The 18,722-nt window shown below is 41.3% G+C and overlaps 2 protein-coding genes across 2 annotated transcripts; both read left to right on the forward strand.

The window, feature by feature from the left end:
* Window positions 1-2,679, forward strand: LOC114801855 (retinol dehydrogenase 8). The gene is made up of 6 exons (XM_029000271.1): window positions 1-174; window positions 316-477; window positions 989-1,168; window positions 1,281-1,374; window positions 1,661-1,844; window positions 1,997-2,679. Exons 1-6 carry the CDS (start codon window positions 78-80, stop codon window positions 2,234-2,236), a joined length of 957 nt encoding a protein of 318 aa, XP_028856104.1. The 5' UTR covers window positions 1-77; the 3' UTR covers window positions 2,237-2,679.
* Window positions 2,680-4,865: 2,186 nt separating this feature from the next.
* dr1 (down-regulator of transcription 1) lies at window positions 4,866-7,391 on the forward strand. The gene is made up of 3 exons (XM_029001224.1): window positions 4,866-5,589; window positions 5,897-6,060; window positions 6,616-7,391. The coding sequence occupies exons 1-3, from the start codon at window positions 5,370-5,372 to the stop codon at window positions 6,760-6,762; spliced, it is 531 nt and encodes a 176-aa protein (XP_028857057.1). The 5' UTR covers window positions 4,866-5,369; the 3' UTR covers window positions 6,763-7,391.
* The last annotated feature ends 11,331 nt before the right edge of the window (window positions 7,392-18,722 follow it).

Raw genomic sequence — 18,722 nt, forward strand, 5'->3', positions numbered from 1 at the left:
AGCGCCTTCCCTCGGTTCCCACAGTCCGCCTCTCCCTCACCTTCTGTTCCTGCAGCGCTCAACTCTGGGAGACTACTATGGAGCAGAAAGTTGTGCTCATCACTGGCTGCTCGACAGGCATCGGTCTGGCACTTGCTGTTCGCATTGCCAAGGATGAGAAGAAACGATTCATGGGTAAACAGACATGACTTTCAAAATTTATTTATAATATCGCGTTTGGTTTTTTGAAAACGGTCCGACACTGGCACAATTAAAATAGGTTAAGAGATAATATTGTGGGTGTAGAAATATTAATGACAGTTTTGGGATTCGCAGTCTATGCCACCATGAGGAATCTGAAAAAGAGCACGGCTCTTGTGGAGGCCGCTGGTCGGACGCTGGGAAGAACTCTGGAGATCAAAGAGTTGGACGTCTGTGACGAGAAGTCCATCAAACGCTGTGTGGAGAGTCTGCCCGAGCGCAGAGTTGACATTCTCAGTAAGACCATTTTCTATCTGAACGATTATAAAGAGTCATTTTCTGGAAACAGGTGTAATGTTATTCAAATTATATAAAAGTTGAACCACAAAAATAAATGAGTTGGTCTTTTACTTTACTTTACTTTAATTTATTTAGCAGACGCTTTTATCCAAAGCGACTTACAAGAGGAAGACACCAGCAATTCTCGTTCGATTTCTATAGAATATTGAGTTTACAAACTAAGAGCCCTGATAAGGCTTAGACTTGTCAGTGAAGAGCATGCTCAGAGATTGTTAGGTGCTAGACTAAGAAAAATTATAATGTATTTATACATTTTTGTATTGTTTGTGCAATGTGTACGCATGTGCGTGTGTTATTCTTGATTATCTTAAAAAAAAAAAAAAACATAAACATAAAAAAACGATAAAAAAAAATGTAAAAAACTTTTTAGTTAATAAATTGTTTGCATTGTTAAATTTATGAGGAAACTATTTACAGTTCTATGTGATTTTCTGTGTTCTTTCCAAAGTTAGCAATGCAGGAATGGGACTGATTGGGCCAATTGAGTGTCTTTCCATGGAGGAGATGAAGACTGTCATGGACACTAACTTCTTTGGCCTGGTGCGGCTTCTCAAAGAAGTCCTACCCGATATGAAACGGAGGAAGAGTGGCCATATTGTTGTGATAAGCAGTGTTATGGGCATCCAAGGTGAAAGTCTATTCTCAACCTGTAAAGCACATAATAAACCCACTGGTGCCAAAAATCTGGTTTGGTGAAAGGCTAGCATATCTGATATGTTTAATCCGGTCCTTTTCTATAGGAATTCTGTTTAACGACATCTATGCTGCATCTAAGTTTGCTGTTGAGGGATTCTGTGAGAGCCTGGCTGTGCAAGCCCTGCGGTTTAATCTGAAGTGAGTACAGAGCAGGCCAGCTGCAAGCAGTATTATTCATTTGCTTACGAGCGTGTGCCCTCATATTTGCTGATGTATCCTCCTTGCGGATTTATTAAGGATTCTCCAGAAGGATTTCCTTCTAAGCTCAGGGATGCTAAACTCAGATTTGCACTTATTAGAGAGTGTTTCATTTCGATGAGCCCAGTCTAACTTGTATAACTGTTCTACTTGAAGAGCCTCTTTCTCGTTGAACATACAAAGGAAATGTAAAGGTTGAAAACTTTCCCCTCTATCTTTTCTGTAGTATCAGCCTCATCGAACCTGGGCCTGTCCTCACAGAGTTTGAGAGTAAAGTTTATGACGAAGGCATGAAAACAGACCTCTCTAATGCAGACAAAATCACTTCTGACATGTTCACGAATGTCTACCTGAAGAACTGGAATCAGATTTTTGAAAGCCTCGGCCAAAGAGCAGAGGATATTGCAGAGGTATGCAAATATTTTTTATTCCACATGCCAGGTCTGTTGACGATTAACCGCAGAGTTAGGGAACAAGGTCACCGCAGGAAATAAATGTAATGTTAGTTTGTAATTTTTGTATGCCTTTATGGATTAACATTGGACCTTTTTTCCGCCCCAAGCACACACTCAGAATCATCACCATGGAGAACCCACCATTCCGCCACCAGACCAACACTCTATACACACCGATGACCACGCTGAAGTATGCAGATCCAAATGGTGATCTGCCCATTGACATCTTCTACAAGATGGTGTTTGAACATGACAAGGTCTTCAATGCCAGCCTCAACTTTCTCAAGATGCTACGCTGGAGGAGTCGCAGAAGCTTCTCTCTGGAAAAAGGCCGGGTTAAAGCCTAATCGTGTTCTCGTTTTCACTTCCCATTTGCACAGTGTCAACGAAAAGACTGAAAACATTAGTGCATTCATAATGTCATACTAATTTATGTTTAATTAGGATTATGTTTTTAAACCCACCATTGTGTCTAAACAGACAAGTGTTTGTTAACCCTAAGATATTTTCCTCACCACACACAAAAATTGCAACCTCTACCAAGCATCAGCAATCTAATTATGAACACAAAGCTTAATTAAGGTGAGATAGAAACAGCAAATTCCAACCATGGTTTCAAAGGAGAATTGCTTGGATTGATAGATATCTGCATCAACTATCTACAATAGATATTGCATTTCAAGCACTTGCATAGTAGTACTTGAGCTTTTTTTTACCGGATAATAGGAATACTGTAAGTTTGTTTTCTTTAATGAATAATTATTATATGAATAAATATATTATATTATTATGGTGTTGTTTTGTTCAATTATATTGTTAGATATATATTAGCACATTAAGTAGGAGATCTGCTTATGTAACAGTGTTATGGTGAGCCATCAGTAAGTACGGATTTAATGAATCAGTATAAGGAGATTGTGAAAGTTGCGTAACAAAATAATTAAATTATATAAGGTTACCAATTAAATATATAGTTTTTACAAAACGAGTGTCAATTGCAGTGGTGGAGGAAGTACTGAAGCTTAGTACTTAAGTAAAAGTACAAGTAACCTGCAAAATATGTACTCAAGTAAAAGTAAAAGTGCTACATCAACAATCTTACTTAAGTAAAAGTCCTAAGTACTTACTTTTAAATTTACTTTAAGTAAAAGTACTCACACAATGGTTTGTCTCAACATCTGGGGTGTGACATTTTGTGAAAGCATACTACATATACTGACTTATGCCTGTACTGATGTCATTGCTCGTAATAATTACAAGCAATTATACAGTATATGTGTATTGGAAAGTTTGGTGTGCTTATTGTGCGTGCACTCTGCAATACTGTGTGTACCTTAGAATTATCTACTAGGTATTACCCACTAATATACCATTAAGATAAACCAATCAGGACATGATATATCTTTAAATCATTTATGTACTTGCAAAACTATTCAACACTTCTGTTAAGAGCAGTAAAGGGGAAACACAACAGTAACCAAACACCAGTGGTAACAAAGTAACTAGCAACATCAAGTAAATTATTAGACCTATTTACTGTGTTAAACTATGTATATAAACCTTATAATTACGAGAGATTGCATTTAAGTGAATACAAAACCAAATTGGAGGGGGTCCTGAAATATGTGAGAAACCCAGGAAATACAGGAGTGTTGGTCTATTGTGATCACATCTCTAGTCAGAGATGACTACTGATTGTGAAAGCCAAGCTGGACCAGTGTTGTGCATGAACGGCGTTCCTGAATGTGAGTGACGTTCACTCTGGCGAGACTGAGCGCCGCTCACGTTTTAAAGTTTGCTGGTTACAGGCTAGCATGGCTGGTGCTTCGAGTCCGGACGCCTCTGCAGAAGCAGTTTGTTTACATTTTCACGGACTGAAAGACAGCAGGTCTTTTCTGAGCACTTTAAAAGATGTCTGAATATAAAAAATGAACTATGAACGTGAACTAGTTCTTTTTCAGTGTGAACTGGCACAACACTGAGCTGGACATTATGCTAGCAAAGACATTAAGCTATCTTCTCTGAGCTAATAAACCAGTTTTATCCTACCACTGTGTTAAAAAAATAATGAAGCTACACTGGTGTGATTTTTATACTATTTCTGTATGCATTATTATTTTTACTTAAGTAAAGTACAGATACGTAAAAATGTACTTAAGTACAGTAACGAAGTACAAATACTTTGTTACATTCCACCACTGGTCAATTGTGAAGATATTTGGAAACTTGTATTGTATTGTACTGTCCGTGTGCTGACAGCATTGCCAGGTTAGGCGGTAGGGGTGTAAATGGCATTCATTTATTTTAACACTTTAAATGTTCCATATTATTGGCGCCCTTTAATTTATGATACTTCCTAATGACTAGTACTCTGAGTAGAGAAGCTCGAGAACCTTTACCCGAGTATTATTTTGGCAGCGTAACAGTAGGCCTACAGATTTTCAGTCCTCTTCCATGGTCCATTCACCTCCACTGAGCTAGCTTGGAAGAAACAGGCCGACAGGTGGGGCTGCCCTTTCCTACCAACCTCGTACTGTAACATCTGGGTTGACATGGATGGGTTGGTGGAGTCATTGGGACGTTGCGGTTTGATTTTTTAAATTAATGGAATGAAAAGTAACTCAAAGTCTATAGAAACCGAATGAGAATTGTTGGTGTCTTCCTCTTGTAAGTCGCTTTGGATAAAAGCATCTGCTAAGTAAAGTGAAGTAAAGTAAAAGCTCTCAGTCTTTTGAGGTCCTTTCCAACAATATGGTTTGACTGGCAAACACTTCATAAAGAAATCAGAATAAGAAAATAGAAATGTGAGAATGATTAGACACAATACAAGAGTAAGAAGGAAAATGGGTGAATTTGAAAGCGGCCACAAACGTCAAGGAGACTGAAGAACCCAATTAAGAACATCTGTTCAAATGAACGCGACAAACTGCGTCTTCCTCCTCGGACTCTTATTTTGGCGCATTTCTCACCGTTGATTTCCGGGTCAGATTCGCCATTGTCGCCGTTTCCACGCAGCTGCTGCCAAAGCTGATATCATGAGAGTTGTGAATTAATTACGCTTTTTTTTTTATCGCGCTCAACGTACGACTTTTATCACCCAAAACCCACGAGGGTTCGGAGCGGAAACGCGCGGTTCAGCGACACAGATCGCCAGTGCTCTGTACGCGCTAGCGGGATACGGCCATGTCCACAAAAGCGCCGGAGCCGAGCGGGGCTGCGGGCTGCTAGTGGGCGGCTAGCTGATCGCCGGGCTGGCTGCTGTTGGCGAGGTCTTCGGCTTCCCCGCTCCGGTTTCCCCCGCATCCCCGTGTCTGTTTTACGGGGTCGGTGCTCAGGGAGTTTGGTTGTTTCTACCCCGGAAGGCTCCGTTGCTGCCGCTCGCCGCCTCGCTAGCTGCTGGCCAGCATCCAGCTCGTATCGGCGCCAGCTTTCCGGCTCGGGCTTGCTGAATTGCAACCGGCTCTCGAGTTTTGCTTCAGAATGGCTTCCTCGTCCGCCAACGACGACGACCTCACGATCCCCAGAGCGGCAATCAATAAAATGATCAAGGAAACGCTGCCCAACGTGCGGGTGGCGAACGATGCCCGGGAGCTGGTGGTCAACTGCTGCACCGAGTTCATCCACCTCATCTCGTCCGAGGCCAACGAGATCTGCAACAAGTCCGAGAAAAAGACCATCTCTCCCGAGCACGTCATCAACGGTGAGGCTGCTTGCGTTCGGTCAGAGGATCCATGTTCAAACCCCGAGCAATACTCTTTAACCCTGAGTGTCAGGGTGTCTGATCAATTTGCATTTATCAGATGCCCTTATCCAGTTTGACTTACAATCAGTAGTTACAGGGACAGTCCCCCTGGAGACACTCAGGCTCAGGGACACATGGTAGGAAGTGGGATTTGAACCCGGGTCTTCTGGCTGTGATTTTGACGTAGCAGTAAATTCCAACTGAAAAGTAGGGAACTGCAAGTTGTTTTTGAACCGCATTCCCATTATTACTCTTTATGCTGCAGCACTTGAAAGCCTTGGCTTTGGGTCCTACATCACAGAAGTAAAGGATGTTCTCCAGGAGTGCAAAACCGTGGCAATGAAGAGGAGGAAGGCGAGTTCCCGTCTGGAAAACCTGGGCATTCCTGAAGAAGAACTGCTCCGTCAACAGCAAGAACTCTTCGCCAAGGTTAGAGGCACTTTACTTCTCAAGCTTGGTTATAAAATCAGTTTTAATTATATACACATTTCATATGACTGATATTTTTGCTTGTTCTTTTTAATGTATTTAAACATCTATTGCTCTTTTTTGACCTGTGCACTAAACAGTCTGCATTTTTTTTGTGTGAAAGTCATTGTGAAACACTGCAGCACAGCAGACGGTGTCGCAACGAAATGTGTCCTCTGCTTTTAACCATCACCCTTGGTGAGCAGTGGGCAGCCATGACAGGGATGGTGCTTTGCTCAGTGGCACCTCGCCGGTTCACAATTAAAACCGACAACCTTCCGATTACAGGTCCGTTTCCCCACCCGCTTGACCACCAGAAGTACTTGTCCCCAGTGCTCTAGTATCATTAGGGCTCCTTCCTCAGAAATACTTTGCAGTTACACCAGATGCCTTCTGGGCACATTGCACAGTGATCAGGCTGGTCAGTCCAACTGGAATTTGGGAGTGAACAGTGTTCAGCGGTGGTGCAGATTGTAACTTTGCACTGAACCCTGTTTCATTCTGTGTGTGTTGCAGGCAAGGCAACAACAAGCAGAGCTGGCGCAACAGGAGTGGCTGCAGATGCAACAAGCGGCTCAGCAAGCTCAGTTAGCGGCAGCCTCCGCCAGCGCAGCCCAGCAGGCCGGGTCGTCCCAGGATGAGGACGAAGAAGATGACATGTGAAGCAGTAGTCCTCTGGTACAAACACCTCCCACAAACCAACTTGATATTTTTATTTTTCTCCCTGGAGACCCACAGTGTTCAGCCAACATACATACATGCAAATGTTCTATTCTTGCTTTTGCCGTTCAATCGTGGCTCCTTTTTGGTAGTAAATACTTACTGTAAAGCCAAACCATAAAAGTTTAATGGCTGCCCGGTTTAGGTCCTGGATTGTCAGTGTCTATTAAGTTCCAGTTAGGTGGATTGGAGAACGTGCACAGCTTGACTGTTATGAAAGCGTGCAGGATTATAACTGGGCTCCCCCACATTTTATACAATAAAATAAAAATTTCACCTTTGGACTTTTCATTCTTCTCTACACCCCAGCCCTCTCTTTGGTTACATTAATTCCTGAACAAGTGTAACGGTGAAAATGTTTTGGCTGTGGCTTAAACCCATCTCTCATCTGAAGATTGTGCAGCAGGGTGTTCATGCACTCACGCACAGCCTGTTTTACTTTGTAATACAGTGTTAGAGTGCGTAATTCACGCTGTGATTTTAAAAAAATAAATACTTTTTTTTTTTATAAATAAATCAGTTTTTTTCTTTTCCTTGCTGAAGGTGATAACTTGCTCCTAGCTTTTTTTTTTTTTTTTTTTTTCCAACATTAATAATTTCTGTCTTGCGCTGTGTTTTTGTAGAGTTTTGCAGATTTGTAGGGCTTGTGAATATGCATCTGAAACTCATTTGTTATGTATCTTTGTATCTTTTTTTTTTTTTTTTTTTTTTTTTACATCTTTAAGTCAGAATAATGTGTATGTAGGCTAAAGCTTTTATCTTCCATGGATTAAGAACAGTATTGCAATTTAAATTAAATTCTCTTTCAGAATAAAAATTGATTCCTAGAACCAAAGAAGGAAGATTGACCCTTCAGCTGCAGGATGAAGCATCACAACATTATACCTATAGTATTTGTCCAGTGTATAGGATTTAAATGCTTTAGTGCAGACTGCACTTGAGTTACTGCACAGATGTAGGTAACTTTCAATTTGTAAAATGTTTTGATATTAAGGCAGTCATATTTTCAGGTGTGATGTGTAAAAGCTGCATTGTGAATGTGTGGTGAAAATTCTTAATTTGTCATGACTGGTAACCTTGATTTTGTGAAGTATGTTCACATGCCTTCTTGAGAGATGTTGGCTGTATTCTCTGAGCAATAAAGAAAAACTGTTTTATAGTCTAAGGTGGAACCAAAGCCTGTTTGTTTTTTATTCCTCTCTCTGTCTGACAGCCAGTTCTAGCATCTCTTCTCATCTGACAAACATGAAATGTTAATCTGTGTTGTGGTGAAAGCCCTAGTATCTCACTCATGGGTACCAGAGCTCGACTGTCCAGATGAACAACGATCCGTGTGCCAGGCCGGGGTTTTTGAGCTGTCTATGTTTATCTGCCTGTGTTGATTCGTATGTATGATGTTTCCTTTGTTAAAAGTAAATCTCATTTTCTAAAGTAAAGTTGTGCAAATGTGTGCCAGTATTGTATTAACTGGCAGCTTAAACCATGCTTGTCAGTTTAAGCTTATTCATGTTTCTTGGTACATTTACATTTACAGCATTTATCAGATACCCTTATCCAGTAGTTCAGTAGTTACAGGGACTGTCTCCCTGGAGCAACTTAAGGTTAAGTGTCTTGCTCAGGGGTAGTATGTGGGATTTGAACCTGGGTCTCCTGGTTCACAGGCAAGTGTCTCTTACCCACTAGGCTACTACCACCCTTGGTACAGTCTATTGGTCTGAACAAGTTTTTTTTCTGCCAATTATGACATCCCAGACTGATTGCACATGATTGGTGGAGAAGAAACGTACCTCATTGGCTCAAGTACAGTTTTGTCTTTTAGTGATAACACAGAGCATCGCTGAGTGGTTCTTGGTGTTTCTTTATTTTATCTGACCATTATGAGCGTGTTGGTTACTAAAGAAGTTACATCGAACGAATGGCAGTTTTTATCTGACAATCAGAATGCTTGAAAATTGCAGAGTGGCTCTGGATCTTTTGTTCTTGAACTTCCTAACAGACAGGTCTCAGTCTGTATCGATAGGAAATAACACCTCCAAGGTCCCCATACTGTGCACAGGTTCCTCACAGGGATGCTGCCTAGCTCACTGCTGTTCACTCTGCTGACACATGACTGTGCTGCAAAATACAGCTTGAAACAACTCAAGTTTGCAGATGACACAACAGTAGTGGGGCTCATCATCCCTCCTCCCATCCACACATCATTCCACTGGGGACCATTGAGATCGTGCACTGCTGCTACATCACTGTCTGGGAAGGGAAGGCCCAGCAGCGGATAGTGAAGACAGCAGAGCGCTTCATTGGGGTTCCACTTCCACCCATCTCCCAGCTGCAGGAGAAACACCTCATCCGGAGCTCGGAACATAATGGAGGACTCACACCACCCCTCACACGCCCTGTTCTCCCTCCTACTGTCTGGCAGACAGCTCCGCAGAATAAGAACTGTAACTGCCAGACACTGCAAGAGCTTCTTCCCCCGAGCAGTCAGAGCTCTCAATGCACTCCCATCACCAAAACATCATCCTCTTTTTGTACATTTCTGTTCCTTTTGCACATGTTTGTCTTGTCTTGTGTGTGCTGTTTGAAATATCCAGCATATCCTCTTACAAGCATCTTATATAACGTTTGTCCTTGTTCAGTGTACAGAACAGTAGAGGTGTGAACCTTCACTGGTCTCACGATTCGATTACGATTATCAGTGCCTCCATATCGATGCAGCGCGATGCAACCATGAAATACGACCTTCGCCTGCCCCCGACTTTGAGAATTGCCTGACCCCCTTGAAACCACGAAAGAACCCCGACCGGAACTTCCTGGCCACGACCTCTGCCTGCCCCTGACCTTGAGCATGCCTGGTCCTTCGGTTAAGACGTGATTCCATGCTCCCCTACCTTCCTGCCGTCCAGTCCACGCTCCCAGACCATCCTGAAACCCGCGGTTCTCCTCTGCCCTGGTACTTCCCACAGATCCCGAACTCACTCCCCGCTGCACAGCAGCGCGTCCACTGCTTCCTCCCCGTCCTCATTCCCCGCCAGTCTCTCCCTCACCGACCAAACGCATCCAGTGTCCTCTCCCGGTACGATTGTCCCCCCGCCCATAGTATGTCTGCAAGTGCGTCACCGGATTCCCCTTGTGACAAAAACATTTCTAAAAACCCGCATTCCACAAGTCCTAGGACGTCTGACCACCCTATTAGAACCCTTATTCAGAGCGACTTAAAATCAGTAGTTTGGAGCAACTTAGGGTTAAGTGTCTTGCTCAGGGACACAATGGTAGTAAGTGGGGTTTGAACCTGGGTCTTCCGGTTCATAGGCGAGTGTGTTACCCGCTAGGCTACTGACACCCATTCGAACTAACGCTCCGAACCCGAGTCAGCGAATCGGCCGGTTAATTCCTCCACAGCCGAAAACATCCAGGTGAATATGAATCGCTTGGAGCAGTTTAGCGAGTCCCTCAGAGGGAGACATTTTAAACAGAATTCTTTACAGAATTCCATTTTTTTTTTCAAATTCAACTGAATTAAACTAAACATCCCATTTCACACGACTATTATTTACGACTTTGGGACTGTGTGTACAGTTAAAGCGCGGCGCGGTCAGCGCGAAAAATCTGCGAATTTTCCTAAATGTCGGGTCGGAGGGTCCATTTCTCCTCCGTTCCCGCTTCGTGTGTGTGTGTGTTTCGAAGTGGCAGAAAGAAAACGCGGCCGCTGGGGTTCTGTTTGTCGCGCGAGAATCTGTCACGGCCGCCGGGTGCCGCGCAGCGTTAACATTCCGACCCGGAGCGGCGGCGTGCTCTGTAGATCAGGCCGCCACAGTCACTACCGGCACTACTTTTTAAACGAGAACCTTTATGCCGCCGCCAGAAAATCCCCAAGCAACGTCATTATGATGGGATCGATTATGTTCTGCACTGCAATGTGTGCACCGCGATGCATCGATTATACGATTAATTTCAACACCCCTACTGTACAGCATTTAAGTTTTAGTTAGTATAGTTTAATGTGTACATACATATATATTTTTCTTTCTTTTTCGGTCTGTGTGAAACAATATCTCAATACACGGTATACTATGTATACTGTTGTACTGACAATAAACCTCTATTGAATCTTAAATCTTGATTATTTATCTGACAGTTATGAGCATTTTATCCTTTAAAAAACAATCGATTGTACTAAAGAATTTCCATTAAAGGAATGGTACGGTCCAAGTTTTTTTCTGCCAATCAAAATGCTCGAAATGATCAGCCACAGCTCCTGATTGGTGGAAATTGATCAGAAATTGATCAGAAGAGTATTTAAGTATTAGGCCTTTGTCAAACAGCTTACATTTGATTACTTTAACTACAATGGCGTTCGGCTCTAAACTCAAGAAAATGAATGTCAGTAAAGATGAAATTAGTATTTCAATAGTATTTCAATTTCTGTGCAGCGCCATGGAAGACGACAGATTTCATGAATTGATGCGCGACTACATCAAGGACATATCAAACACAGAGAACTGGAAAAAATACGAAGGAGAAATTAAGATGCTGGAGCTGGAGCGAGATGTGGACATTCAGTTCATCCACCCGACACCGTACAGAGTCATCAAGAGCAGACTGGAGGGAGAACAGAAGTGTTTCATCAACATCTGCTCCAATGAGCTGATCAAAGCACCCGAATTTAAGGCCGCCATGAACAAGAATGGGAAGTTAGGACAATTCTGGTCGTTGCCCTGCAGCTTGACACCGGGCAGGACAGAATTGAACAGCAAGGGAAAGCAGCATATGACATACGATGTCATGTTCCATCCTGATATACTTAAAATGGCAAGTACGAATGGCCGCTTTATGTGGCTGGTGGACAGCACAGCAGTTAAGGCGATTCAAAATGCTTTCAAAGTGCAATTGGATAGAAAAACCATTAAGGTACTGAAAATTAAATACAAAGGGGTCCCAATAGCATCTGTGATACACAAATCCATCCCTGGACACTTTCACAAAGAGAAAAGTCCAGATCTGGATGACAGATTGTCATTTCCCAACCCCTATGAACCCAAACTAGAGAAATCAGTAGGCAGTCATCTCTCCACCTGCTCATCCATCACAAAACCGAAAACAGCAAAAGTATGATGCCATATAACAGCTCACACCACATTACACTGTAAAATACAGATCAGTTATCGATTTACAGGACTTCACATGTTCCAGAGACTCTGGTCCTGGTCCGCGACCCAGAAATATTTACATTTACATTTAAGCCATTTGGCAGATGCCCTTATCCAGAGCGAGTTATAACATGCGTTCAAGTAACGATCAATGAAGTGATCAGTTCTGGTTCATTAGGACCCCCAACTATGAATAATCTTTTTATTCACTCTTGTTGCAGATTCTGTACATAAGTTAGACAATAAGAAAGTTACATGTTTATTGAAATATTCTCTAAAGAGGAAGGTTTTGAGCTGCCGTTTAAGATATCATTATTACAATCAACTTACCCTTGCTGAGATCAGCAGCAGATGCTGATTTGGAGGTCTCTGAGGAGCAACTTCTTCTGATTTCCCATACACCAGCCTACAAGCTGGACCTGACCTTGGCTTATCCTGAGGATGAGAGCAACGCTACAGCTGTGTTCAACAAATGTTGACAACAATGTAGCTGGACTGAAAGCATGTTTAAATGAATATTCTAAAAAAAAGATAAACATTCTTCAGTTCAAACGTATTGATTATATTTTTATTGGTGAGAATAATTAATAAAGATATTTTCTATGGTAAAGTCATTTTTATCCCTGCATTCATGTCAACTCACACTGGTTGAAAATATTCATGCTCATGACAAAAAAGGAAAGTAACAGTGGGAGGCAAAGGTGAATAATAACACATTTACTTGAAATTCTCAACCTTCCAGCAAACCCTGGAGTATATATGTTTTAAATAGTGACTTTACATTTACGGCATTTATCAGACGCCCTTATCCAGAGTGACTTACAATCAGTAGTTAGAGCCAGGAGTGCTTTGCGAAGTTTGAAGTGACCCCAGCATTTTAAAACAAACAAAATTAAACAACGATAGAAAAAAACGTAGTTTTTCACTTCAAGCTTCAATATGTGACCTTTAACACTCAGTCAGTAGCAGCTAAACCTTGAAACAGGACCTCCTCCTATGAACCATACAGGCCAGCAGCAGAGTCCCATTCAGGGAGACTGAATGCCGGGTCGCCATCATCAAACTCTCAACAGCTGGCAACAGCTGGCAAGAGAGCAGAAAGGGTGCCGGATGGGTGCCTCCGTGCCTCCCATGGTGTGGGAGACCGAGTGGAGGTTCATGCTGACTGCTGTTTGAATGAAGGAACGTACACAAGCTCAACCTCACAAATCTTGGCAGCATCCAGCTCATGACATAGATGGAAGGGGATTGGGTCCATAAGGGATTTTGATGATTGAAATGATTGAAAACAGTGAATGATGGGAAAGATATCAAACATATTGCACATTCCATATTGCAGCTCCAATATCTACATTATTTAAAAACTGAAAAATCATTGGTAGATGTAATTGAAAAAAAAATCTGGAGGTTGGTAAATATTATCCATTCAAGTTGAGTACACTATACTTAATTATATAAGCCAATGAGCTAAATCTAAAATAATTGGGTAAATCACCCATTTTTAAGTGTAAGACTAGCTACTTAAATAATAAAAACAATGCCAAATGGACACCAAGCTAAACTTGTGGCCTGTGAGCGGATCGACCAAACTGCTGTGGTGGTTGGTTGTGGTATGAGAGTTATTGTTCACACATTAAGGTCAAACACAATTCAACCACATTTAACCTTTCATTACTCATCCCCCTGTCCTCGATTCCTTCTTTCATCACTCCATCCTCAGATTCACCTCCATGCATCTTACAGAGCAAAAAGGCTTAAACTTTTCATCTTCCAATCCCCATCACATTTCACCCATTCAACCACATTTAGCTTTTCTTCCCTCATCTCCCTATCCTCCACTCCTCCTCTATATTCCTCCATCCCCCCCATTAACCGCCATGAATTTTACAGTGCAGCTGTGGTCGCATTTTTAATCTTCTAACCACCACATATCTAACCTATTCACCAATTTTAAACAATTCAACCCCATTTAGCCTCTTCCCCCTATCCTACAGTTCTTCTTAATATCCCTTCATCCTCCCTTTAACCCCCATGCATTTCACAGTACAACAGTGAACACACTTTCAGTCTTCCAATCACCTCATATTTCACCTAGTCATCAAATTTAACCAATTTAACCACTTTCCAATCATCTAGCTTTTCATCTCTCTATGCTCCCATTAACTCCCATGCATTTCACATAGCAACTATGATCACAATTTAAGCCCTCCAACCACAACATATTTCGCCTTTTTAACCAATTCTATCAATTCCACCACATTTAACCTCTTTTCTCTTTCCCCGCATCCTCCTGTTCTTCTTTTCATCCCTCCATCCTCCCATTCACCCCATGCATGTTACAAAGCAAAAGTGATCCCACTTTCAGCCTTCAGCCACAACATATATAACCTAATCAACAGATTTAACCACATTAACTTCCACTCATTCCTTTATTCCCAACTTTTCATCTCTCCATCAGCTCATTAAAGCCTATTTGTTTTACAGAGCAACAATATGTACATTTACAGCATTTATCAGATGCCTTATCCAGAGCAACTCACAATCAGTATTTACAGGGAGCAATTTAGGGTCTTGCTCAGGGACACAATTACCCACTAGGCTACTACCACCAATAGTCACACTTTCAGCCGTCCAACCACCACATATTTGACCTATTACACCACTGTAACCAATTCAACCACATTTAACCTCCTTCTACTCATCCCTTTAACCTTCACTCCTCCGTTTCATCCCTTCATCCTCCCATTGAAGCTCATTCATTTTACAGAACAACAATGTTCAAATTTTCAGTCTTCCATCTATTATAAATGACATGTCCAAATATCACACAACGCATCATTGCCCCCACTCCGTTAGCATTTTTGACATTAACATGCTAACAATATCATGCTACCATTAGCATGCTAACATGTTTTAAACATCACCTAATATAATGTGATGCATCATGGCCATGCCCTGTTAGCATTTTTTGATGTCAGTATTGTTGATGTTATCACTAGATACTAGCACATTAGCATTAATAAGCCAATATGCATAAAACCCCTAAAAATCAAATTTTCCACTAATTTTACGAAATTAACTAATTCAACAATGATTTTATTCTTTCCCTTCATCCTTTAATTCTTTCTCCTTCCCTCATTTTTTAACTTTCAACTGCTTTCCAAACCAAAATCGATGTTTGTTCCCGAACATCCCTTTTCTAGTTATTATTTTACCTTATTTTTCTCACTGCATCTCCTCCTACAGTTTTCTTTGCACATCCTCGAAACTTTACACGTTTGTTCAGCGTATACCACAGAAGTGTGAAATTGCTTTTTTTCTGAACACTTTTTCCTATTGATTTAACATGGGACATTTAACCTGTCCTAGTTTCCTCACATTCACTTTTCACCCCCACTCCTCCTTTATCACTCTATCCTCTCATTCACCCCCATGCATTTTACAGAGCAACGGTGGTCACACTTTGAGCCTTCCAACCACCACACAGTTCACCTATTCACCCAATGTAACCAATTCAACTACATTTAAACATTCCTCACTCATCTCCATGTCCTCCACTCCTCTTTTCATTCCTCCATCTTCCAAATCACCCCCATGTATTTTACAGAACAATGGTCACACATTTAGCCTTTCAATCACAACATATTTCACATATTCAATGAATTTAACAAATTTATTCAAATTCAACCTCCTTCCACTCATCCTCCTATCCTCCACTCCACCTTTTCATCATTTCATTCTCACATTCACATCAAGGAACAATGATCACACTCTCAGCTTTCCAATAACATATTTAGCCTATTAACAAACTGAACACATTTAACCTCCTTTCACTTATCCCCCTTGCCCCCACTTCTCCTTTCCATCCCTCCATCCTCACGTTCATTTTACAGAGCAACAATAGTCAGACTTTCAGCCTTACAGCTATTGCACCACTGTAACCAATTCAATAATATTTATCTCTTTCAACTCATCACCCTATCCTCCACTCCTCTTGTTTGTCCTTCAATTCTCCCATTCAGGCCCATTTTACAGAGTAACAGTAAGTGCATGCTCAGCCTTCCAATCACAACATATTTAACCTATTCCAGAAAATTAACACATTCAACCACATTTAAATTCCTTCCATTTATCCCCCCTAACCCCACTTTTCCTTTCTCAGAATTCTACACACATGCAATAAAGCACAATAACTCCACAATGACAACATGAAAAAGTTTATTTGAACTTTTGGTACATTTATTAAAAATATAAGCCTTTGCTTAATACTTTGTCATTGTAACTTTGGCAGCATTATGAGTATTTTTTGAGTATTATGTCACAAGCTTGGCACACTTTTCCTTAGCCAGTTTGGCCCATTCCATTCTCAAGCTCCATCAGGTTGGATGGGAAGCGTCTGTGCAGTCATCTTAAGATCTCTCTAGAGATGTTGAATCGAATTCAAGTCTGGGCTCTGGCTGGGCCACTCAAGGACATTCATAGAGTTTTCTTGAAGCCACTTCATTGATATCTTGGCAGTGTGCTTAGGGTTGTTGTCCTGCTGAAAGATGAACCCCAGTCTGAGTTCAAGAGCTATCTGGAGCAGGTTTTCATCCAGGAGGTCTGTGTACATTGCACAGGTAGTAGCCTAGTATGTAACACACTCGCCTATGAACCAGAAGACCCAGGTTCAAATCCCACTCACTACCATTGTGTCCCTGAGCAAGACACTTAACCTTAAGTATGACTCCAGGGGGGGACTGTCCCTGTAACAGTAACATCTCCTTTACCTCCACTTCTCCTTTTCATCCCTCCCATTGAAACACATTCATTTTACAGAGCAACAATGGTCACCTTTCCTTGTTCCAACTAAGATAATAGACATACATCATCCAATTTCTTGCAACGCGTTGTGTTAATATTTAAATTAAAGCCCAAGTAATCATAATTTTCGACCAATTTCACAAAATTCATTAATGTAACAATGATTTCACTCTTCCTCTTCATCCTTTCTTCCTCTTATCTCTTAACGTTTAACAGTTTCACCTATTCCACAAAGTTTGTTCACAAATGTTCCTTTTCCCACCTGAAATGGAGCAGTAGTGTTTCTCCTTAAAAACACAAACATACAAAAATGCACTTTCAAACAGACACGCAGCTTATTATGCACTGGCAAATAATTTTAAGACAGCTGTGAATTACGAAATACTGGCACTTTACCCCCTTACAGAGAAGCTGTCAAATAGTTGGCGTCATCTGTCCTCTTTAGCTCGCCGAACTGTTGTCACGTGGGCTGACAAGCACACTGTTTTGCTGTGGGAGAAGAAATGAGTTGGTCAGACCAGGCGTTCTGAACCAGGCTTCCCACGTGGTCTGTTTTAGCATGTGTGAAACAGCACTGTAATGCGTAGTTGTATTGAGCATGTGCACGTGACACCCGGCGGTGTACATGCCAAAAGCAGTCCAATGGTTACCCAGCAGTTTGAGGTTCATCACCTCTTTCCTTAATTTGTCTGACATCTAATTTGTTCTAGCATCTCTCCTCATCTGACAAACATGAAATGTTAATCTGTGTTGTGGTGAAAGCCCTAGTATCTCACTCATGGGTACCAGAGCTCGACTGTCCAGATGAACAATGATCCGTGTGCCGGGCCGGGGTTTTTGAGCTGTCTATGTTTATCTGCCTGTGTTGATTCGTATGTATGATGTTTCCTTTGTTAAAAGTAAATCTCATTTTCTAAAGTAAAGCTGTGCAAATGTGTGCCTGTATTGTATTAACTGGCAGCTTAAACCATGCTTGTCTGTTTAAGCTTATTCATGTTTCTTGGTACAGTCTATTGGTCTGAGCATTTTTTTTTTCTGCCAATCAGAATGCTAGAAATTATGACGTCACCAGTCTGATTGCACATGATTGGTGGAGGAGAAGAAAAGCACATCACTGGCTCAAGCAGAGGAGTTCAAGTACAGTTTTGTCTTTTAGTGTTAACACAGAACATCGCTGAGTGGTTCTTGGTGTTTCTTTATTTTATCTGACAGTTATGAGCGTGTTGGTCTCTAAGAAACAATGGAATTTACTAAAGAAATTAAATTTAAGGAATGGCAGTTTTTATCTGACAATCAGAATGCTTGAAAATCGCAGACTGGTTCTGGATCTTTTGTTCACATACCACCCCTCACACGCCCTGTTCTCCCACCAACTGTCTGGCAGGTGGTTCCGCAGAATAAGAACTGTAACTGCCATACACTGCAAGAACTTCTTCCCCCAAGCAGTCAGAGCTCTCAATGCACTCCCATCACCAAAACATCATCCTCTTTTTGCACATTTCTGTTCATTTTGCACATGTTTGTCTTGTCTTGTGTGTGCTGTTTGAAATATCCAGCATATCCTCTTATAAGCATCTTACATGATGTTTGTCCTTGTTCAGTGTACAGAAAAGTTTTACTGTACAGTATTTAAGTTTTAGTTAGTATAGTTTAATGTGTACATACATATATATTTTTCTTTCTTTTATGATTGCATTAAGGGGGGTCTGTGTGAAACAATATCTCAATACACGGTATATTATGTATACTGTTGTACTGACAATAAACCTCTATTGAATCTTAAATCTTGATTATTTATCTGACAGTTATGAGCATGTTATCCTTTAAAAAACAATCAATTGTACTAAAGAATTTCCATTAAAGGAATGGTACGGTCCAAGTATTTATCAGAAAAGTATTTAAGTATTTAAGAGGCCTTTGTCAAACAGCTTACATTTGATTACTTTAACCACC

Source organism: Denticeps clupeoides, chromosome 13, assembly GCF_900700375.1.
Source record: "Denticeps clupeoides chromosome 13, fDenClu1.1, whole genome shotgun sequence".
Lineage (NCBI taxonomy): Eukaryota > Metazoa > Chordata > Actinopteri > Clupeiformes > Denticipitidae > Denticeps > Denticeps clupeoides.